Raw genomic sequence first — 23,360 nt, 5'->3', positions numbered from 1 at the left:
GATCCTCCCACCTCAGCCTCTCGACTAGCTGGGATTACAGACATGCGCCACCACACCTGGCTAACTGTATTTTTTGTAGAGATGGGGTCTCGCCATGTTGCCCAGGCTGGTCTTGAGCTTCTGGGCTCAAGCGACCCTCCCACCTCAGCCCCCCGAAGCGCTGGGATTACAGGCATCAGCCACCACTCCCGGCCCTTCTGTAACTTAAGCCCGTTACACGTGCTGTGGCTGCCTGGGCCGGGGCCACCTGCCACCCGCCCAGCTCGGGTGACCCCAGGGGAAGGAGCCCGCAGAGGGTATTTCAGGAGGGCCGCACACTGGCAGGGCTTCCTAGAACATCCCAGCCCTCCCGACTTAGACCCGAGAGTGCATGCCCTCGGCCACTAACGCAGAGGAGCTGCGCTGCGGTTCTGCCCGACATTTCAGGAATACGTCGAGTGTATTTTTGGGACTAAAACAGCAAAACGGGCCTGCGTGATCCTCACTGAGAGGCCAAGTGCATCCTTCCTCCATCACGGTCTGCACCACCATGCCCGATCACGGGCTCCACCCACTGCCACCTCTCCTTTGAGAGAGAACGACCCCTTTGACTCACCATGGGCTTGAAGGTGACAAGCACTTCGCAGGACATCCCGGCGGACAGGGGGCCCGGGGGGTCAAAGCTGCAGGACATGACCCATAGCACACTGGGGTTAGAGCTGCAGAGGGTGAACGCTCGCCTCGCCACCCGGAGCGCAGTCAGGCTGGGTCTCCCGGCCTCCTCCCCGCCCTGGCCCTGCACCTCGGCCTCCTCCCCGCCCCGGCCCTGCACCTCTGCCACCTTCACTCGGGGGAGAGCTGGGTCTGCTGTGTTCCCTGCTGACCCTGGTACCTGGCAGGCAGGGGACGCTCCAGTATGTGCGAATATTTGTGGAGTGAGGGAGTTAATCAATGAAGGCGTGAGGCAAGTCCCCAGGCCAACTGCCAGGAAGTGGGACCCCGCAGCTCGGTGAGGGCCACAGTTCCCCTGGGCACAGGTGCCAGGCCTGGGACCAGGGCTCCAGGGCTTTGATACCAATATGGGGCCAGGGGCCTGTGGGCAGGAGCCAGGAAGAGAGCTGGAACTGGGAGCCCTGAGACAGCTGGGACCCTCGACTCTCTCAGCCTCTTTCAGGGAAAGAACCAGAAAAACAGCCTCCACTGCACAGGCCCTTCGAGGGAGCTGGTCTGTCTTGGCCCAGATCAGGGTGAGGGAGCATCTCCCCAAGGAATTCCTGACGCCAGGCTGATTTCACAAAGTTGGATTTTACCTAATGTGCTTGGTTTGGAAATGCGCAAGCTACAGTTTTAGTGTAAAAGTGTGCCCCTGGCTGGCAACGTTCCTGCGGCACCAGGAGAAGCAAAACCCGAAGCTCCTCCGATTGGGAGGGAAACGCTTCGGTGCCAACAGCACAGAGCCCGGGACGGAGCCGCCGGGGAGAGCAGCGGATCCGAGGGTGGATGTGCGCGCCTCACACACACCAGCACAGCAGAGTGCGGGGCCGAGCTCCAGACGCTTCAGACGACACGAGTGTGGAGTGGAGAAGTTAGAGGACGTGTGGATAAAACGGTTAGAGACAGAAATAGAGAATTCCAGACGTGAGAAAAGAACAAGACACTGTCAAGAAATGCAGACTCATCCAAAACAGAGCTTGGCATTTTTAGAAATGAGAGACAGGGCAGCTGAGTAAGAAGCTCACTAAGCAATCTCAACCGTTGATTAGCAGCACTAAGGGGACAAGGGGTGAACCGAGCGGCACCTAGAGCACCACCCAATGTGAAAAAGAGACAAGAAATTTCCCACCCGATGGGGAGGTTTCAAAAGGAGGAGCAGGAGGGCAGAGCCAGAGAATGAATAGGGGAGGGGCAATGCCGCAGGGGCTGGGGCTGAGAAGTTCCCAAAATTGTTCATAGATCTGAATCTTCAGATTCAAGAGTACAATGAGGTCTAAGAAAAATCAGCCCACACCGACGCACAGCGGAGCTGCAGGACGTTAAGGATGAGAGAATCTCGGAGCAAGCAGGAGGAAAGCCAGGCATCCTCCAAAAACCCAGCACCTGGACCGAGGCCACCTCTCACTCCAGCAACAAGAGACAGAGGGCAGGAGACTGGTGGCCTCAGCCTGTCCATAAGAAGTTCTCATCCCAGCACGGGGAGGAGTGCCTCGGTGGCTGAGAGCACAGCAACCACCTAAACCCGCCTCTGCACGCGGCCCCCAGAAGCCACATGGATCAATAAGAGAAACAGGTGGGCCGCAGAAATCCCAGGCCTTCAGCGTGACTAGAGGACACAGAACCCCCAGACTTAAAAGTAACCATAAGGTGAAAAGCAAACACCGACCCCCAGCATGCACTCTCCACGCCCGCCCTCACAGAGCGCTACACGGATGTGAAAAACTGCAGGGAAGCGAGGAAGGAGGTGGGAACAAAGATGCTAAGGCTGACCTAAAATCAGCTCCCCAAAGAGAACGTCACAGCCTCCACGGGAAGACACCAAGTCCTAGCGAGCCAGTGCTGTTGTCAGGGAGGGGCCATCAGAGCCCATGCACCCCTCGCCCCTGGGGCAGCCTCAGGAAGACGCCTGGTGGGAGAAGAGGAGGCCCCTCCGGAACCTGGACAGCAAGGGGGGAATTAGGATCCTGCCCTTGCTGACCCTCATTTGAGAAGCTGCACTTCACAATGCTCCCAGGAGTGGAAACTCCTGAACTGGGAATCTGAAAGCCATCCTGGACCTACAAACCTGTCCACAAAGAGAAAACTGGCAGGAAACAGGAAGTAGAAGAGAAAGAACTTTCTTAAAAATAAAGTAAGTTAGGCCGGGTGCTGTGGTTCACGCCTGTAATCCCAGCACTTTGGGAGGCTGAGGTGGCTGGATCACCTGAGGTCAGGAGTTCATGACCAGCCTGGCCAACACGGTGAAACCCCGTCTCTATTAAAAACACAAAAAATTAGCCAGGCGTGGTGGTGGGCACCTGTTATCCGAGCTACTCAGGAGGCTGAGGCAGGAGAATCGCTTGAACCCGGGAGGCGGAGGTTGCAGTGAGCCAAGATCGCACCACTGCACTCCAGCCTGGGCAACAAGAGTAAAACTCCATCTCAAAAAAAAAAAAAAAAAAAAAAAAAGTAAGTTGTTAAGGAGCAGAAGGAAAGAGAAACATTGCAGAAAACACAGAAAAGGCCGTCGGAGGGAAAAATGAAGAAAAATAAAATAGAAAAGAAGAAAGCAGGCCCCACAGGTGCACACCTGTAGTCCCAGCACTTGGGGAGGCTGAGGCAGGTGGACCACTTGAGTGCAGGAGTTTGAGACCAGCCTGGGAAACACGGTGAAACCCTGTCTCTACAAAAAATAGAAAAATTAGCCAGGCATAGTGGCACACAACTGTGGTCCCAGTTACTCAGGAGGCTGATGGACGTGGGAGGATTGCTGGAGCCCGGGAAATTGAGGCTGCAGTGAACTGAGATCGTGCCACTGCACTCCAGTCTGGTTGACAGAGCAAGACCCTGTCAAAAACAAAACAAAACAAAACAAACAAACAAAACCAGAAAAGAAAAAAAAAAAAAAAAAGGAAAGAAAGAAAAGGAAAGCAGAAAGCATTAAAGGCAACCAGAAGGAAAACAGTAGACCGGAAAGACCAGCAAGGAGGATCCAACACACACCTACGAGAGGTCTGCAAGAAAGCAAATGGAAACATTATTTGAGTGAAAGCACAACCATAGTTCAAGGAAGCAGTGCTGAAATGAAGACAGCTTTCACCTTGACACTGAAAACACTGGCTGTCAGGGAAAACTTATCAGAATGGTCAACATCAAAACCTAACAATACAAAAGGAAACTCTGGCCGAGCATGGTGGCTCATGCCTGTAATCCCAGTACTTTGGGAGGCTGAGGCAGATGGATCACCTGAGGTCAGGAGTTCAAAAACAGCCTGGGCAACATGGTAAAACCCCGTCCCTACTAAAAATATAAAAATTAGTTGGGCGTAGTGGCAGGTGCCTGTAATCCCAGCTACTGGGGACGCTGAGGCAGGAGAATCTCTTGAATCCAGGAGGTAGAGGTTGCAGTGAGCCGAGACCACGCCATTGCACTCCAGCCTGGGCGATAGAACAAGACTCCATCTCGAAAAAAAAAAAAAAAAGGCAACAAAACAAAACAAAGAAAAACAAAAGGAAACTTGGGCAGCCAGGCAAAAGCTCCAGCCATTCGTGAAGGGAAATGGGCTTGGTCTCAGGTGACTTTGACACAAGAAGACAGAGGAGCCCCCTCTACAAAATCTTTGTGAAAATCGGATCTGAGGGCTTATGCCCAGACAGAGCCTGTTCCAGCCGTTCTGAACACGAAGGGAGCTATGAACCTCCTGCTGTCCCTGCATCGCGTCCCTCCCCACCTGAGCCGTCCTCTTACTCAACGTGGATGAAGTCCCGGAGGTGCTCCTCCACGCCCACCAGCTTGCAGTAGTTGATCGTGTAGGTGGTGTTTACCAACGTGATCTTTTTCTTGTACACTTTGCCAATATCAAAGTCCTGGGAAAGGTCAAGGCAGTAGCTTCAGAGCGGGTCAGAGGGGGCTGTGCTGTGAGCACCGAGGCAGCTTTGTCTCAGGGTAACCACTGGTGAGCGTTTGCCAACTAGGGAGAGGTTCCCAGGGAACAATGTCCGAGGTTTCTCCCAGAATCGAGAAGGCCCCGGGGGTGCACGAAGGACAGGGTGTGGGGCGGAACCTGTCTCATAAGAGCCTTCGCGACTTGAGGCAGGATGGGACCTTGCTGGGGCCCAGCGGGTGGGAGTGAGAGAGAACGCTCAGACACTGTGGGTTCCAAGGTGGGTCCCTGACTCCATGGATGGACCTGAACTGGGGTAAAATACCGGAGCCCACGGGCCGCTGTGTCTCGCAGAGTTTGGCGGAGGCATCCAGGCACCACCCTCAGCCTCGCATGTTCCCACCTTGTCCCTGTTACATCCCTGTCCCGAGGCTCAGGGGCCCCCTCTGCCCCAAGTGGCACAGGGCTTTTGGGGCCATGGCACTCCCATTGCTCAGGATTTGCCCTTCAGACTGGCGTCCAGCCCTCCATGGAGATGAGGCCCTCTCTCCCTCCACCTCCTTGGAGAGAAGGTCCACACCTGGGCCTGTGTCTCCTGAGGAAGCCCCAGGGTTTTCCAGCGTTAAAAAGCAAAAGGCAGGCCGGGCGCAGTGGCTCACGCCTGTAATCCCAGCACTTTGGGAGGCCGAGGCGGGTGGATCACGAGGTCAGGAGATCGAGACCATCCTGGCTAACACGGGGAAACCCCGTCTCTACTAAAAATACAAAAAATTAGCCAGGCATGGTGGCGGTGCCTGTAGTCCCAGCTACTCGGAAGCTGAGGCAGGAGAATGGCGTGAACCCGGGAGGCGGAGCTTGCAGTGAGCCGAGATTGCGCCACTGCACTCCAGCCTGGGTGACAAAGCGAGACTCTGTCTCAAAAAAATAAAAAAATAATAAAATAAAATAAAAAGCAAAAGGCAGGCCAGGTGTGGTGGCTCACGCCTGTAATCCCAGCACTTTGGGAGGCCAAGGCGGGTGGATCACGAGGTCAGGAGTTCGAGACCAGCCTGGCCAACATGGTGAAACCCCATCTCTACTAAAAATACAAAAATTAGCTGGGCGTGGTGGCAGGCACCTATAATCCCAGCTACTTGGGAGGCTGAGGCAGGAGGATCGCTTGAACCTGGGAGGCGGATGGAGGTTGCAGTGACCTGAGATTGTGCCATTACACTCCAGCCTGGGCAACAGAGTGAGAGTCTATCTCAACAAACAAACAAACAACAACAACAAAAAAGCAAAAGGCGCCAGGGGTCGGGCTGTGGCGGGGCTCCCCTGCTGTCCCGCGCTGCTGCCTGTCCCCCGCCGTCCCGCGCTGCCGCCTGTCCCCCGCCGTCCCGCGCTGCTGCCTGTCCCCTGCTCCTTCTGCCCCAGCTCGGGCTCACCTTGAAGTGCAGGAGCTCTGGTTTGCTGTTGAAGGGGCGACCTTGGAACTCACGCCCCAGCACCACCTGCTTGTGGACCACCCTGCTCCGCAGTCTCTCCACCGTTCGCGCCAGGATGTCCTTGTCCATCTTCGTCCCGCCCACGGGCTTTCGGTCCACGTCCTCCTTGGGCACCTGGGGGTCACAGAGACGGAGGCTGGGGCTGTCAGCGGCTCCACCCGGGCGGCGCTGGTGGTAGCTCAGAGGCGAGGGTAGCGGTTAGAGGAGCACGGACAGCCCAGCCCCACCAGCCTCCACCAGCCCCGGGAAGAGCCCCACGGCCCGGGAGTTGCTCTGAGTTGCTCAGAAAGACCCCGATGGACCGACTGACTTTCTGCTCCATTGACAAGGCGGGGAGCCCTCACTTCCGAAAAAGGGAAACCAGGAAACAAAGAAAAGCAGACAGCTCCGGATTCAGGTGGATTTCTGGGAAAGATGTGGAGGGAACTTTCCAGATTCGCTAAACCAGGACAAGAGGAGGGTTTCGAAAGGTTCTGCAGGAAGCAGTTTCTCGAGCGGGCAGTGTCAGCACACACTGGGCTTTCTCAAGATGAAAAGCCGCTTCCCTGGCCAACACCAGCAACTGGGAAGATCAGAACTGAAGAGCCCTGAACTGTCCCTTTGGAAGCTGCGTGGACTCTGCCTGGGTCCTGGCTCTGGGCTGCCCCTGCTGGTGCCAGTGCCCGTGCCCGGCAGCCGGGCAGCCTCCTCCCTGGCTTCCTGGGGGGTGCCACCTGGGACCCTCCTCTTGTCCAGAGGCAGCCTTCTCCCTTGGGGTTCCCCAGTGTGCGGGTGGTGGCTCCGCCTGGCCTGTCTTGTTCACCACCCTGGTCAGCCCGGCATCCTCAGAAACAGCAGAACCAAGTGGCCTTTGCCCTGACAGTAGAGGTGGCCAACGCTTACAGAAACCGGGCGGCGGGCGTTGCCCTCCCATGTGGGACAGGACCACAGCCTGAGCCACGCTGCTGCGGAGACCGTGTCTTGCTGCACCTGCTCTTTCAGAGGCGGAGGAACCCCGGCGCCAGATGGGGCGCGTTTCTTACAAAAGGCCGTCAATGAAAGTTTGCACACTTCTTCCAGAAAGACGCTTCTCCAACAGTACGTGGAGTAGCTCAGAGTCATTCCCTCAGCCTTTCAGCCTCAGAGCCCTGCCGTCCCACCCCGTTACACCACGGTGACGGAGCTGTCTGTCGTCGAGCACGTGTGGTGCCCTCCAGGCTCCGCGAAGAGGGAAAGGCATGAGTGTGGAGAGGGAGGCGGGGGGCGTCGACGAGCAGGAGGGGGTGACAGGAGATGGCGGGCACAGCCAGGAGAAGCCTCAGAGCAGCCGGTGTGGGCGGGGCAGGTGTGGGAGGTGGGGAGCCGGCGACAGAGGGCCGGGATCCATCTGCAGGCGTCTAAAGGAGCAGGAGCTGGTACCTGGTATGGCTTGTAGTCTTCGTTCCAAAGCCCAGAGATCTCGGGCTCAGCTAACGTCTCCTCCTCTGAGCTGGCCCCGGCGTCCCCCTGGATGAGCTCACTGGAGATGACGTCCACCAACCGAGAGGGCCCGGGGCCTGCAGCAGCCTCATAGTCCTGCAGTCGGGGAGAGGAACGTCATGAAGACACGCTCATGGCAGAGAACAGGGGAGAGAAACTCGGCCCAGCTCCCGCTGGTACGGCCCGCTGCCTGCCCCTGTTCTTCTGCCTCGTGTACTCTGCATAGAGACAGCGGTGCACACGGTTTTGTAACTTTTTCTACTTGAAATATAAGTATTTTGGCCGGGCGCGGTGGCTCAAGCCTGTAATCCCAGCACTTTGGGAGGCCGAGACGGGCGGATCATGAGGTCAGGAGATCGAAACCATCCTGGCTAACACAGTGAAACCCCGTCTCTATTAAGAAATACAAAAAACTAGCCGGGCGTGGTGGCGGGCGCCTGTAGTCCCAGCTACTCGGGAGGCTGAGGCAGGAGAATGGCGTAAACCCGGGAGGCGGAGCTTGCAGTGAGCTGAGGTCCGGCCACTGCACTCCAGCCTGGGCGACAGAGCGAGACTCCGTCTCAAAAAAAAAAAAAAAAAAAAAAAAAAAGAAATATAAGTATTTTAATACATTATTAAATATTTTTCTACAATGCTCGGAAGAGTCTGCAAAAAACGTCCTTTGATAGGAAAATGTTCTAATTCACGGACTGGAATCCCTGGCGCTGGTCCTCAGGCACTCATCTGTTCTCATTTTTTTTTTTTTTGAGATGCAGTCTTGCACTGTCACCTGGGCTGGAGTGCAGTGGCGTGATCTCAGTTCACTGCAACTTCCATCTCCCGGGTTCACATGATTCTCCCACCTCAGCCTCTCAAGTAGCTGGGATTGCAGGCGCCCGCCACCATACCTGGCTAATTTTTTGTATTTTTAGTAGAGACAGGGTTTCACTATGTCGGCCAGGCTGGTCTCGAACTCTTGATCTCATGATCCACTCACCCTAGCCTCCCAAAGTGCTGGGATTACAGGCGTGAGCCACCGCACCTGGCCCAGTTCTCCTTTCTGGGGATATAAGCCGTGCCCGGGAAAAGCCCCAGGCTGACCCCGGGGGGATGGCCGTGGTGGTTTCCTCAGAATGAGTCTGGGGACTGGGCCTTGCCCATCTGCTCTGGTGCTGTCCCAGGCCTGCCGGAGAAGGGAGCCCTCAGCTGGGTGGACAGGGTTCCTCTTCCTGGGGACCGTCTTATGGAGCGACAGACAGGGAGTCTGGACGGGGCAGCGCACTGCTGTCTGCTGTGACCCGCACAGTGATACAGGTGGTGCCGCAGAAAATCACGGGAGCAGCTCACGGGGGGGCTGGGGGCAGGGGAGGCTTCTCTGGAGCAAGGAGGGCGGCAGGGCGCTCCCGGCAGAGGCATCGGCAGGTGCCAAGGCCCCGGCGTGAGACGGGCAGTGAGGGGTGGATGGGGCAGAGGCTCGGCCCGAGCACTGGGAGCCTGGGGAGCAGGAAAGGACCTTCTCTGGTGCCCTGAGGGGCACCACAGAGACCCTGCAGAGGCCAAAGCTGAGGCGGCCCAAGGCTTGCTCTTTCCCAGCAGGGCACCTGTTGGAGCAATGACCTTGACCTTCAGGTTTTGGGGTACACAAGGGCAGAGACTGCAGCACTGTGCCAGACTCAGGAGAGGACCATCGTCCCTACCCCACACCTTTAGGGAAAGGTAAACTAGAAATACATTCCCCCAACTGAAGCCAGTTGCCTGCAGCAGCAGTGGACACCAAGCAGGCCCTGGATGTGAGTGAGTGAGTGAGTGAATGAGTGAATGTGTGAGTGAATGAATGAGCGAATGAGAGAGTGAATGAATGAATGAGTGAATGAGTGAATCAGTGAGTGAATGAGTGAATGAATGAGCGAGTGAATGAATGAGTAAAGGATAAGTGAATGAGTGAGTGAATGAATGACTGAATAAGTGAATGAATGAAGAATGAATGAATAAAGGATGAGTGAATGAATGACTGAGTGAATGAATGAGTGACAGGAAAGCTGTCCCCTGGGTGCTATCAGGATGGCTTTGTAGCAGGGTGATCCCAGGCATGTGGTCTGAACGGCTGTGCACATCTCCCTGGCAAGGCGGCTGACCCAGCTCTCTACAGGGCCAGGCAAGGTGGTCCCAGCCTGGTGGGCAGCAACACTGCTGGGGGTGAGGCCAGGAGGACACTGGACCCTTGCTGGGGATGCTGTGGCCATGGGCCTCTCTCATGTGGTGGGTCTGTGGTGGGTCTTGTCCCCTTGCCCCTGAGCTGAGTGGCGGCCACTCAGCGGGCTCAGCAACCCCCTGCAGGTGGCCGTGGTGCTGAGGTCCTCAGAGGATGTCTCACCACACCTGAGCCCTGAGGCCCCACCTGCCCTCCACAGGTGTGTGGCGTTTGCTCACCAGTGTGTACGTGTTGGCTGGGGCTGTGGTCTTCTCCTCGCAATAGTCGGAGATGTAGTTCCAGGTCTTGCCCCTCAGGGTCGGCCGGTGAGTGGCCTTGGTCGGGGGACGCTGTTTCTTTCTTTTTTCCTCCTCAGCCTCCTCTTTTAGAATCCGACTGACGATCTCCTGCTTTCTGAGCTTCTGCTCCTCCTCAAAGGCCCTGCGTGGAGTCACTTCTCAGACAAGTGTGAGAGGTCCCTTGCCTCCACCTTGCCCCAGGTGAGACGGCGCCCGGCAGCCCCTCCCTAGCGCCATCCTAGGGGCTCCATCCTGCCCAGCAGGGCTCTTGGGGTGGGAACTTCCTGGTCCTGGGGCTAAATACAAGCTCCAGTGGGGAGCAGATGGGCAGAGGCCAAGCCGGAGGTTCTAGGCTTAAACCCCAGCCCTGTCCAGCCCTGCCCAGCCCTGCCCAGCCCATCCCTGCCAAGCCCAGTCCTGCCCAGTCCTGCCCAGCCCTGCCCAGCCCAGCACTGCCCAGCCCTGCCTTGCAGAGCCCTGCCCTGCCCAGCTCAGCCCAGCCCTGCACAGCCCAGCCCGGCCCACCCTAGCCCATCCCTGCCAAGCTTAGTCCTGCCCAGCCCTGCCCAGCCCAGCCTTGCCCAGCTTAGCCCTGCCCTGCCCAGCCCAGCCCATCCCTTCCAAGCCCAGTCCTGTCTAGCCCTGCCAATCCCAGCCCTGCAAGCCCAGCCCTGCCTAGCCCTGCCCAGCCTGGCCCTGCCCACTTAGCAGCCCAGTCCCCCAGCAGCCTTGGCCGCCCCGAGGCTTCTTCCCAGCCCTTGTTTCTAGGCTGGCGTGGGGCTGCCACTGAGGGTAGCCCCAGGGCTGAAGATGTTCATCCACTCACTGCAGCTGCACCTCCCCGGTGCCTCCTACATGCCAGGCCTGCGCCAGGCTAAGGGATGTGTAGGCGTCGCTGCCAGGACCCCCCCACAAGGTGGGCAGGCTGATGGGTGGTGGAGAACTCTGATTGTGACTCAGGGGTGGGGAGGACGCACTCAGGGCTCTGTGGCACCCAGAGGAGGATGCCTTGCCCAGCGAGAGGGCCAGGAGCCCCCGCCCAGGCACATCCTCAGCAGTGATTGGCCAGGGCCGTGGACGGGGGGACTGGGATGGGGAGAAAGAGCCAGGCTCCCGGGATGAGGCAGCTTCGGGCAAAACCCAGGACAGGCTCCCTGGAGACTTCTGGGTGGGCCAGGAAAGAGCCCGCCAGTCCCTCCTCCTGAGAAGTCAGAACAGGAGCCGGAGGCTCTCGAGAGGGGCTGGGGTTTCAGGGTCTCAGAGGGGAGAAGGGGCCGAGGGTTGGGCATGGACTGGAGTAGGGGCAGGGCTGGGCAGGCTGAGTCAGGCCCAGGCAGGGCAAGGGTGGTGGCCTGGAGCCCCTGTTCCCGTGCCCCACAGCCGCCTGAGTGGGGGCCCTGGGAGAGAGAGCAGCTTTGCTTAATGTAAAGCTGAGCCCCCTTGGCTCTCCCTGCACCCACTGACTGGGCAGGTGGCTCCCAGTGGCACCTCTGCCACCACCCTCACCTCTTCTGGGCCTCCAGCTCCTGGCGCCGGCGCTGGTGGACAAGGTGCCTGAACGCATCCCCGCCCTGGGCCAGAATCGCCTTCTTCTCAGCCTGGACCCTCTGCTCCGCCAGCTCTGCCTTGGCATGGCCCCATGCTTGGAACTTCCGCAGTGTGTCCTTGGAAATAGAGAGCATTGAGGTGACAGCGTCAGCACACGCGGGAACACACACATGCCCACACCTGCACACATGCGCACACACCTATGCTCATACATGCAAACCTGCACACACGTGCTCACACAGGCACACTTGGACACATGTGCACACATGCTCACACGCACACACGGTCACACATGCACACACACGGTCACACATGCACACATGTGCATACACATAAGCTCATACATGCAAACCTACACACATGTGCACACACATGCTCACACACACCTGGACACGTGCACACACACGCTCACACCTGCACACACGTGCACACACACATGCTCACACACTGGGCCTTAAACTAACATTGACGTCTGCAGACCCCGCGGGAGACAGCTGGCAAATTGTCTGCACAACCCAAGCGTGGGGCTGGGGCTGTCCCTGCACGTCACCTGCCCGCCTCTGCCCCTCACCTCTGAGCCTTTGCAGATTCTGTTCCCACCCTTCCCACCATTTTCCCAGCCTGAACCCCCAACCTTGGGCCCAGGGCATGGCCTCGAGGCGCCCAGGCCCTCCATGTGTCTCTTCCAACAAGACCAGGCCCCATGGGAGCAGGGCTGGGCTGCCTGCTCCTGCCTGACTCCAGTGCCTGGCCCTGACCCACATAGAACCCGTGGGCAAATCTGTGGCACAGGCTTGGGAAGCCTCCAGGGGCCACCAAGTGTGTGGGTCAACCCTGGACACCCGAGGACACAGGCCTGGCACCCAAGGAGCAGGGGCCCAGGGACGGACCCTGGCAGGGGCTGAGGGAGAGGCTGGGTGGGGCTGTGGGGGCTTACCCGGTTCGCGGAGATGCTGCCCTTCAGCGCCACCACTGCGTCCATGCGTCGCCTCATGTGCTCCTGGCACTTCATCTCCTCCTTCTTCTCTTGCTCTCGGATTCTGAGGAAGGACATTTAAACATTTTTGAGGCTCTGTCATCCAGGCTGGCGAGCAGTGGTGCAATCACAGCTCCCAGGCCCAAGTGATCCTCCTGCCTCAGCCTCAGCCTCCCAAAGCGCTGGAATCACAGGCGTGGGCCACCACAAACGGCCACACTTTTAACCGAGGAAGTGACACAGCGATGCCGTGTGGGGTGTAATTAAAGGAACCTCGGTGCTGTCATTTCCACCAGGAACATGATTAACGGGGACAACACAAGAGGTGGGATGGGCAAATGGTGCTGGCGTAGAAGCCAGGCCACGAGGACACGGCAGGAACATGCCCCGGAGGGCCAGGCCACGAGGACACAGCGGGAACACGCCCTGGAGGGCCAGGCCACGAGGACATGGCGGGAACATGCCCTGGAGGGCCAGGTCACGAGGACACGGCGGGAACGTGCCCCGGAGGGCCAGGCCATGACGACATGGCAGGAGCACGCCCCGGAGGGCCAGGCCACGAGAACACGGCAGGAACACGCCCTGGGGGGCCAGGCCACGAGAACACAGCAGGAATGTGCCCAGCGCGTCTCACGGGCCTCTTCTGAAAAGAAACAGCACCTCACACTAAAAATACATGTTTATTGGTTTTTGATGATAAGGTGGTGATTCAATAATAAAACCAGGAGGCTGGGTGCGGTGGCTCACGCCTGTAATCCCAGCACTTTGGGAGGCTGAGGCGGGCAGATCACCTGAGGTCGGGAGTTCGAGACCAGCCTGGTCAACATGGTAAAACCCTGTCTCTACTAAAAATACAAAAATTAGCTGGGCATGGTGGCGGGCGCCTGTAGTCCCAGCTACTCAGGAGGCTAAGGCAGGAGAATCACTTGAACCTGGGAGGCAGAGCAGTGAGCCAAGATCATGCCACTGCACTCCAGCAAGCTTCCATCTTAAAAGTAAATAAATAATAAAATCAGGGAATGTCAAGACAAAAGCAAGTGACGTGTATTCTTGGGTTTCTCCCTAAGGACATCGAAGGGAGGCCCTACCTTCCCAGGGAGGCCTTCAGGAACCGCACGGCGACCTTGTGGTTCTTCCGGGCATCCTCCAGCAGCTTCTGGTGCCTGAGCCCGAGCTCCTTCTGGGTGTGCAGGGACTTCCTGTGGGGACGCGGGGCCATCAGAGGGCATCACATGTCCCACCTGCCCCCAAGCCCTGCACAGCTGGAGCTCGTGTCCCAGAGACACCGTGGGCCCTTTTGCTCAGCTCTGCCCTGCACAGCCTCCCTTGGGGAGGAGCGAGGGTCCCTGGAGAGCTGGTGCCGTGGGCCACACAGATGTCACACTCTCCACGCCACTGCGGCTCCAGTGCCAGGGAACCACCAAAGGCAAGATTCGATCCCAGCCGGGCAGGTGTCTGGGAAGAGGATGGCGCAGGCACAGCAGTGCTGTGGGGAGGAAGGAGGCATGTGCTGGGGACCTCGTGTCTGCAGCCACGGCCTGGATTCCACAGGGGTTTGTGGCCTGGGCAGCTGAAGGGAGGGAACGAGATGGGGGAGGGGATGGAGGCCAGAAGGGGGTCTCGAGGAGAGAGGCTCACGGCAGGTTGGGACAGCTGGCCTGATGGCCTGTGAAGCACTTGGGGACTGGCCTAGGAGGTTGCTGGGCCCTGGCTGAGCAGGAGACTCATGACAGGGGACGTGTGGGGAACGGGCCTGAGTGCTCCATGGCCGCGGGGGGTGGGGGCCATGGGAGGGGTGCAAAGGAGCAGCCAGAGGCGGGGACGGAGCCCAGAGAATGGCCTGGCTGGGAAGAGGATGGGGCTGCCGGAGGGAAAGGGGAGGGGCAGTCTCGCTGGAGTGCGGCTTTAGTGGCTGGCTTTAGTGGCGGTATCGTGGCTGTGGCATCTCGGGAGGGCTGGGGCTCTGGGCAGGTGCAGGGGGGCGCCTGACACTTGGGAAGGACTCAAGGGTCCAGCAGAGGAGTAAGCTGGGAGGAGGCAGGGAGGGTGGAGGTGGAGCTGGACAGATGCAGAGGGTGAGGAGACCCCTGGGGAGAGGGCGGACGGACTGACAGGAGCTGCTGGGACGGGCATGGGTGGGCCTGGGTGCCGCTTACCGGATTCTCAGCAGCCGGTTCCGCTCCATCTTCCCCAGGGCCTCCTGCTCCCTGCACAGCTGCCGGGCTGCTCGCACCTGGAGCCGCCGCCCCGCAGCCTCTGCCTCCTCACGGTCAGCTGTCCGGAAGGCCTCGAACCGCCCCTCCTGGATCTCAATGTGCCACATGGCATTCCTTCAAACAGGAGGCAAAGCAGCTGGAGACGGCCCCACGGTCATCCTGGGGGGGGGGTTTCCCAGCATCCTGAGGGGGGTTTCCCGGCATCCTGGGGGGGGTTTCCTGACAAATCCTCCAGGCGGACATCGAACACTCCCTCTTCTAGGGGCCATCTCCGCTCTGAGTTGCCCAGACACTGAGGCCCGCCCTGCCTGCCTCCAACCTCAGGAAAATCACTAGCGGTTCAATCCAACCCAGCAGAGCCTGGCCTGCACTCCCGTGTGCCACCCGCCGGCCTGAGGCCGTGTCCGTTGGCTGCGGTGGGCCTGGGGCGGGCCCTGCCCAGCCTGAGGGAGGCCTTTGGGAAGGGACAGCTGTGACTCTTTGGCTGGGCTGGAGGATCCCTGGTGTGAACTGACCAGCACCCAAGACCACCCCTCAGTCTTCAAATGTGCCTGGGGTGGGGGCTGTGGAGCAGGTTCGGCCAGCCCTGCTGGGTCCACATGTCCTAGATGACAGGGACCTGCTGTCCCCTGGTCTTGGGCGAATTTGTCCTCGACTGTGAGTGATATGGCATCTATGGTGGCCCCAGATGACACGGTGCCCCTTGGTTCTTGGCACAACTCAGGGAAATTTCCGGTGAATCTTTAGTTGGAGGAGTGTGTGTGCCGTGGGGGCTCAGGCCGGGAAAGTTCCTTCTGAGGATGTGGAGAGTGTCCTTCTAACAGCGGCCAGGTGAGAGCATGCAGCTGCTGGGGAGGTGGCCTGGCCAGAGACGCCTGGTGGAGGGATGCAAGGAGCCGCTCCTGGACACGTGCGAACGGTGCCACCCGGAGATGCGGCTCAGGCTGGGGCCGGCCACACGAGGATCGGAACCCTGGACAACGTCAGACACAGGAGTTTAGCCGGCATCCTCCCTGCATTTCTGATATTCCACGCGACGTGTGCCGCAGCTCTTTCCTAGACACCCTTGATCATGCTAATTTCCACTTCCTCTTTCATTAAAAGCTTTTCCTGTGGGGCGGAGTCCAGTCTCTCTCCCCACTGCAACGCCCGGGGCAGGGGTTCCACCGCCGTGGCCCTCTGTGAATAAAGTCTGCTTTACATCTTTTTGAAAAAAAATCATGAATATATGTTGAATTGAGATACTCAATGGTTTTCTCTTTTAACGTGTTAATGTCAAGAATTTCTAATGTTGAACCTTTTTTGGGGCTCCTAGGATCTAAACTCCAACTTGGCAAGGGAGGTGTGTGTGCGTGTCTCACACATGGCTGGATTTCAATGTTTAAGGTTTTATTTAGGGTTTTCTGATTTACCTCCTGAGATCGGGTTCTACTTTCCCTCTGTCGCATGCCCTCTTGGTGTCAACGTCGCGGTTGTGTCACTGCATTTTAGGAACTAAGCATACCATGTTATCTGTTGGGGTAATTTTAAACATTTGGCTCCTTTCCAGGGATCATGGGTCACCGGATCTCCGGCTGGCGTCCTGCCACGCGGTGCGTTCGTCGCTTCCCGACTCAGGGGGACTCTGTGGAGCTTCCACGTGTGGGGTTACTTCTATTCCTCCCTCGCATGACTCATGAAATTCTTTACTCTAAGGATTCATGCTCCCACCAGCTCTGGAAATGATGTTCTGCTGGATGTCGCGTCCCCTGCCCGGTGATCAGTGCTCCAGCGGCCACGTGAGCTAACAGCTTGCAGGGTCTCTTAGGTAAGAGGCAAGACGTTGTCTCGGACGTGGTCGTCGCCCATTCCTGCTGCTGTAGGAAAACACCCATGACTGGGTCTTCGCAAACCACAGAAATTCATTCCTCCCAGTTCTGGAGGCCGGGAAGTCCATAGTCAAGGTGCCAGCAGCCTTGACGTCCTATGAAAGCCTGTTCCTTGAAGGCGGTGCCCGTCTGTGTCCTCATGTGGCAGAGGGACAGAAGGGCTCCCTCAAGCCCTTTTTTTTTTTTTTTTTTTGAGACGGAGTCTCGCTCTGTCGCCCAGGCTGGAGTGCAGTGGTCAGATCTCAGCTCACTGCAAGCTCCGCCTCCCAGGTTTACGCCATTCTCCTGCCTCAGCCTCCCGAGTAGCTGGGACTACAGGCGCCGCCACCTCGCCCGGCTAGTTTTTTTGTATTTTTTTTAAGTAGAGACGGGGTTTCACCGTGTTAGCCAGGATGGTCTCGATCTCCTGACCTTGTGATCCACCCGCCTCGGCCTCCCAAAATGCTGGGATTACAGGCTTGAGCCACTGCGCCCAGCCCTCAAGCCCTTTTATGAGGCACTAATCGTCTCCACGAGGGCAGAGTCCCCATGGCTGAATCTCCCAGAGACCTCACCTCTTCCTGCCGTCACCTCCATTCGGTTTGGACGGATTTGGTTTGGACGTGTGTCCCCCACAGGTCTCGTGTGTCCCCCGCAGGTCTCGTGTTGAACTGGACCCCCCGGTGTTGGAGGTGGGCCTGGTGGGAGGTGTTGGGGTCCTGGGGCGGCTCCCTCATGAAGGGGTGGGCCACCTCCTTGGTGACGAGCGAGTTCATGGGAGATCTGGTTATTTGAAAGTGTGTGGCACCTCCACCCTCTTGCTTCCCCTCCCACCGTGGGAGACACGGTTCCTTCACCCTCCACCGTGATTGGAGGCTTCCTGAGGCTTCCCCAGAAGCAGATGCCATCACGTTCCCTGTACGGCCTGCAGAACCCTGACCAATCAAACCTCTTTTCTTCTTATTTTTATTTCTTTCTTTTAAGATGAGTATCACTCTGTCCACCAGGCTGCAGTGCAGTGGTGTGATGTCAGCTCACTGCAACCTTCACCTCGTGGGTTCAAGCGATTCTCCTGCCTCAGCCTCCTGAGTAGCTGGGATTACAGGCGCCCGCCACCATGCCTGGCTAGTTTTTGTATTTTTAGTACAGACGGGGCTTCACCATGTTGGTCAGGCTGGTCTCAAACTCCTGATCTCAGGTGATCCGCCCACCTCAGCCTCCCAAAGTGCTGGGATTACAGGTGTGAGCCACTGCGTCTGGCCCAAACCTCTTTTTTTTTTTTTGAGACGGAGTCTGGCTCCGTTGCCCAGGCTGGAGTGCAGTGTGCGATCTGGGCTCACTGCAAGCTCTGCCTCCCGCGTTTGCGCCATTCTCCTGCCTCAGCCTCCTGAGTAGCTGGGACTACAGGCGCCCGCCACCTCACCCGGCTAATTTTTGGTATATTTTTAGTAGAGACGGGGTTTCACCGTGTTAGCCAGGATGATCTCGATCTCCTGACCTCGTGATCCGCCCGCCTCGGCCTCCCAAAGTGCTGGGATTACAGGTGTGAACCACCGCGCCTGTCCACCTCTTTTCTTTATATGACCCAGTATCAGGCATTTCTTCACAGTGACACAAAGACTGACGAACACTAGGGTTGAGTTCCAGCACACCAATTTCAGGGGCACTGGCCTTCAGAGCAGAGCAGAGGCTGATTGGGAATGACTGGGATTTTGAGAATGGGAGCGCGGACATTTGAGGGTATCTGCACACATGTGAGTGAGCGCCCCAAACCGCCAAGCCCCTCTGCATATCCGTCCACACGGAGGCAGCTTTCCCCTCCCTCGAAGGCAGGCTCTGCTGCCTGGGGGCCCCATAACACCTCCCTGAGGGGCTGCCAGATCTCCTCATGACCCCCTTGCCATCCCCTGTGGCCCGGATGCTCCCAGGGGCAGGAACAAAGTCTGACCTGAGAGGAGAAGGATCCCAGAGGGGAAGAAAGCAGCCAATCTCCACAGCAGGACCTGGGAGAAGGTGCGTGGGAATGAATTCCAACCCTGCCAGGCCACAGAGGGAAGAGCCTGTCCGAGGCCGGCCTGGGCGTCTGATGTGGACGTGCCACCAGCTTACCCGCCCACCACAAGCAGCTCCCGTCACACACTCAGCGGGTTGAGGAAACCTGGACCCAAGAGAGACCTGCACTGTGGAAAGCTAGATGCCAGAAAGTCATGCAGAAGAAGGACTCCCAATGTTTGGAGAGACAGCCTGTTGGAAGGTTTGTTGTTGCTGTTGTTGAGATGGGGTCTCGCTCTGTCGCCCAGGCTGGAGTGCAGTGGCGCAGTCTCAGCTCACTGCAGCCTTGACCTCCTGAGCTTAATCAATCCTCCCACCTCAGCCTCTTGAGTAGCTGGGATGACAGGTGCACGCCACCACGCCCAGCTAAGTTTGGCATCTTTTGTAGAGATGGGGTTTCACCATGTTCCCAGGCTGATCTCAAACTCCTGGGCTCAAGTGATCTGCCCACCTTGGCCTCCCAAAGTGTTGGGATTACAGGCGTGAGCCGCTGCATCCAGCTATTGGCAAGTGTGATGGCGAGTGTTGACGGTGAGTGTGACGGCGAGTGTGACAGTGAGTGTGACGGCGAGTGTGACGGCGAGTGTGACAGTGAGTGTGACGGCGAGTGTGACAGTGAGTGTGACGGCGAGTGTGACAGTGAGTGTGACGGCGAGTGTGACCACATATAGAAGACATGCTCTTCGTTGCGGCTCAGTGAGGAGAGTCCAGTGCCCTTTGAAAGCACCGAGGTGCACTCTGGAATGTGCGGGGGCCCGGGCAGGGATGGTGCCTTTGAGGGGCTCCCTGTTGCCCTGGGGTACTGCTGGGCCTGGGAGGGAGTCGTGCTGGTTCCTGGGTGGGCAGCAGGGCAGTGTGTCTCAGCGTGGATGAGTGGAAGCGGTTTTGGGCAGTGGTTAATTGATTTTGGGGTCCCTAGGGCTGAAGTAGATGGGGACCCCACTCAGGTCCCAGTTTATCTGAAGATTCAGTGTGGTCAGCCGCGGAGGTAATGATGAAGGTTGGAGGCTGGAGAGGTGGGACCTGGCTGGTTTTGAAGATGGAGGAGGAACGCAGGCAGCTTTGGAGCTGGAAAAGGCGAGGACACGGATTCTCCCCGGAGGCTTCCGTGGGGAACCAGCCCTGCCTACACCTTGACTTTAGCCCAGTGGGACCCGTGTCGGGCCAATGACCTTTAGAACTGCAATCTCATAAATCCGCGTCCTGCTGAGCTGTTATGTTTGTGGATTTGTCACTGCAGTGATGCGACGTGCGTGCAGTCAGAGAAGCCTCAGAGCAGGCTGGGCCACAGCACCAGGGCCCCGCTGTGGGTCCCACGTGGCCGAGCCGGGGACACACAAAGCCTCCTCTTCGTGCTGAGCTGGGCGTGGGAAAGTGTCACGTGACGAGGCTGCGCAGAACACGCGTGTGATAACTCACGGCCTGCCTCCCACCAAAGCAGCCTCCACCAGGCAGGGCTCTGCTGCCTCATTCACGGGAGAGGCCCAAAGGCTTTGGACGGTGTCTGGCACGCAGTGGGCGCCCTCTTACCATGTGGGGAGGACGGGCGAATGAGAGAGTGTATCTAAGCCACCAGCACAGACTCAGGCACCTCGCAGTAGCCCCCCAGGCACAGGGATGGGACACGCACAGGCCCAGCACAGGTGCTAAGGACCGGGAGGTGGTGTGAGCAGGCAGGGTCGTCTCTAGGGCTTCCTTTGGCGGTTCCTGGGACCTGCTGGCCAGAAAGTGCCCGTGAGGCTAGTCCAACAGACGCTTCTGCCAGCCAGTGGCCCCCTCGCGTGCAGAGCTGCTGGACCTGGTCGAGCTGCGTGTGAGACACATGCGTGTGGCATCCCGTCTCCAAGATGACTCCAGGGACCCCTGGCTGTTCACGCCTGAAGCCCCTCCACAGGGTCTTGGGCTGGTCTGAACACCTCGAGCCCAATCCCCCGCCCAGACCACGACCCTCAGGAACCGAGACCCTCCGGAACCGAGACCCTCAGGAACCGAGACCCTCAGGCACCGAGACCCTCAGGCACCGAGACCCTCAGGCACCGAGACCCTCACGCCCGCTGCCTTAGGCGGCTAAGGGCTAGGGTGGCTTGTTCTGTGGCTGTGGATGACGCGCATGGTGTGGCAGCAGGGACGTGTGCTGGGGAAATTCAGGAGCTGTTCCCAGAACGCGGTTCGGGTCCCGAAGCAGCGGCCAGCCTCGTGCCCGCCACCTGTCCCAGAGCCACAACGGAGGACTCCCGGGGCCGACACTGGAAGCGGGGGCCGTGCTCTCCAAGCTGCCCCCCGCACACACCCGTGGCCCACAGAGCGACAGACGTGAACGCAGGATGCGGAAGGATGCCACTGCCAGAGCGACAGACATGAACGCAGGATGCGGAAGGATGCCACTGCCAGAGCGACAGACGTGAACGCAGGATGCGGAAGGATGCCACTGCCAGAGCGACAGACGTGAACGCAGGATGCGGAAGGATGCCACTGCCAGAGCGACAGACGTGAACGCAGGATGCGGAAGGATGCCACTGCCAGAGCGACAGACGTGAACGCAGGATGCGGAAGGATGCCACTGCCAGAGCGACAGACGTGAACGCAGGATGCGGAAGGATGCCACTGCCAGAGCGACAGACGTGAACGCAGGATGCGGAAGGATGCCACTGCCAGAGCGACAGACGTGAACGCAGGATGCGGAAGGATGCCACTGCCAGAGCGACAGACGTGAACGCAGGATGCGGAAGGATGCCACTGCCAGATGCGAGGCGGCCGCAGCACCCGGACAAATCCTGATGGGCCAGATCAGACCTGCCAGGGACACGGCACCCCCAGCCTACACGGCGAGCAAACACGGAGGGGGAACGCTCTCCCAACAGTGGAAAGCCAACTAATAGGAAGGGATGGTGGAACTGGAAAGTCAGCCCTTAGAAGCCATCACAGCAGGAATTAATTCTGGCAAGAAACACGGAGGGATGCTGTGCTCGTGTGAAAAGGGACATGGAGCAGGATTTCCCAGCCTCAAAGCTTCTCCCCACAAGCTACACATCAGTTTCCAAGGGAACGGCGTTGCTGCGCTGAAGAAGCGGGCGGCCCCACGGCGGGTCTGGCAGCCATTACGTGTCCCACGAGAGGACACCCAGGGGACTGGTCATCACCCCCAGAGGCATCAAGCACAGTCACAGTGCGGGACAGCCCCTGGTCTGCGATCCTCAGAACTGCAAGGTCCGCCTGTCACAGAAGTACCGAGGCTCCCCCGACTGGGGCGGGGCGAGGGGTCACCCTGGACACAACGCCCACATGGGCTCTGGGGACGGCTCCGGGCACGGCTCCGGGCACAGGGCCGCAGGGCACAGGGGGTCTTGCTGCCATTTTGCAGCTCTTCTGTAAGTTTGGAATTGTTTCAAAATAAAACTTTATTTATTTATTTATTTTCTGAGACAGAGTCTCACTCTGTGGCCCAGGCTGGAGTGAGTGGCGCGATCTCGGCTCACTGCAAGCTCCGCCTCCCGGTTCATGCCATTCTCCTGCCTCAGCCTCCCGAGAGAGGTAGCTGGGACTACCTGCGCCCGCCACCATGCCCGGCTAATATTTTGTATTTTCAGTAGAGACGGGGTTTCACTGTGTTAGCCAGGACGGTCTCGATCTCCTGACCTTGTGATCTGCCCGCCTTGGCCTCCCAAAGTGCCAGGATGACAAGAGTGAGCCACCGCGCCCGGCCCTTTTTTTTTTTTAAGACAGAGTCTTGCTCACTCTTGCCCAGGCTAGAGTGTGATGGCGCAATCTTGGCTCACTGCAACCTCTGCCTCTGGGCTCCAGCGATTCTCCTGCCTCATCCTCCCGAGTAGCTGTGATTACAGGCGCCCACCACCAAGCCCAGTTAATTTGTGTATTTTTAGTAGAGACAGGGTTTTGCCATGTTGCCCAGGCTGGTCTTGAACTCCTGACCTCAGGTGACCGACCTGCCTTGGCCTCCCAAAGTGTTGGGATTATAGGCATGAACCACTAACTGTGCCCAGACCAAAAACTTTTTTCTTTCTTTTTTTTAAAGAAGTGGACAATCACAGCAACCTAGTAAAGTGAGGCCTTCTGGGGTTCAGTAGCCCTGTGAAGCCCCCCGCCCTGGCACAGGTGCCGCTGAGCAGTGAGAGGGGCACGACACAGCCATCGTCAAAGGAGAGCCACCACGGACAGTGCTCTCCTCCACGCTCAGCTGCAGCTGGGTTCAGTGTCCTCCCCTGCAGCCCTCCTGCTGCCCTCACAGGTGGGGCCGCGGCGCAGGGCACTGGACACCAGCTTGGGTCGTGGCTATATCACAGCGAGCACGGGTCAGAGGCTGGGTCGTGACTACATCACAGCGGCCGGGCGCGGTGGCTCAAGCCTGTAATCCCAGCACTTTGGGAGGCCGAGACGGGCGGATCACGAGGTCAGGAGATCGAGAGACCATCCCAGCTAACACGGTGAAACCCCGTCTCTACTAAAAAATACAAAAAACTAGCCGGGCGAGGTGGCGGCGCCTGTAGTCCCAGCTACTCGGGAGGCTGAGGCAGGAGAACGGCGTAAACCCGGGAGGCGGAGCTTGCAGTGAGCTGAGATCCGGCCACTGCACTCCAGCCTGGGCGACAGAGCAAGATTCCGCCTCAAAAAAAAAAAAAGAAAAAAAAAGAAACTACATCACAGCGAGTGTGGGTCAGAGACTGGGTCAGAGCCCAGTGGTGTCTTCACTGGGGTGGGGCCGAGATGTTAGGTTGCACAAGGGCCGGTGGCATGAGC

General features: G+C 58.4%; 1 protein-coding gene across 6 annotated transcripts in view; it reads right to left on the bottom strand.

Moving 5' to 3' along the window:
* CFAP74 (cilia and flagella associated protein 74) overlaps positions 1–23,360 on the bottom strand; it is a 78,465-nt gene that overhangs the window by 35,815 nt on the left and 19,290 nt on the right. For all 6 annotated transcript variants that reach the window (XR_012427322.1, XM_045382123.2, XM_065531087.1 and 3 more), the window contains 9 exons: positions 14,647–14,820; positions 13,579–13,689; positions 12,452–12,554; positions 11,473–11,630; positions 9,907–10,108; positions 7,438–7,593; positions 5,980–6,153; positions 4,420–4,538; positions 596–662 (listed from right to left, as the gene is read on the bottom strand). Coding sequence is in view for 5 of the 6 variants with exons in the window: in XM_045382123.2 (XP_045238058.2) it covers positions 596–662; positions 4,420–4,538; positions 5,980–6,153; positions 7,438–7,593; positions 9,907–10,108; positions 11,473–11,630; positions 12,452–12,554; positions 13,579–13,689; positions 14,647–14,820 (1,264 nt within the window). In the remaining variant the exon portion in view is untranslated. The remainder of the gene's footprint in view (positions 1–595; positions 663–4,419; positions 4,539–5,979; positions 6,154–7,437; positions 7,594–9,906; positions 10,109–11,472; positions 11,631–12,451; positions 12,555–13,578; positions 13,690–14,646; positions 14,821–23,360) is intronic.

This window comes from Macaca fascicularis, chromosome 1 (assembly GCF_037993035.2).
Source record: "Macaca fascicularis isolate 582-1 chromosome 1, T2T-MFA8v1.1".
NCBI lineage: Eukaryota > Metazoa > Chordata > Mammalia > Primates > Cercopithecidae > Macaca > Macaca fascicularis.
This window is presented reverse-complemented; position numbering and strand designations above follow the sequence as displayed.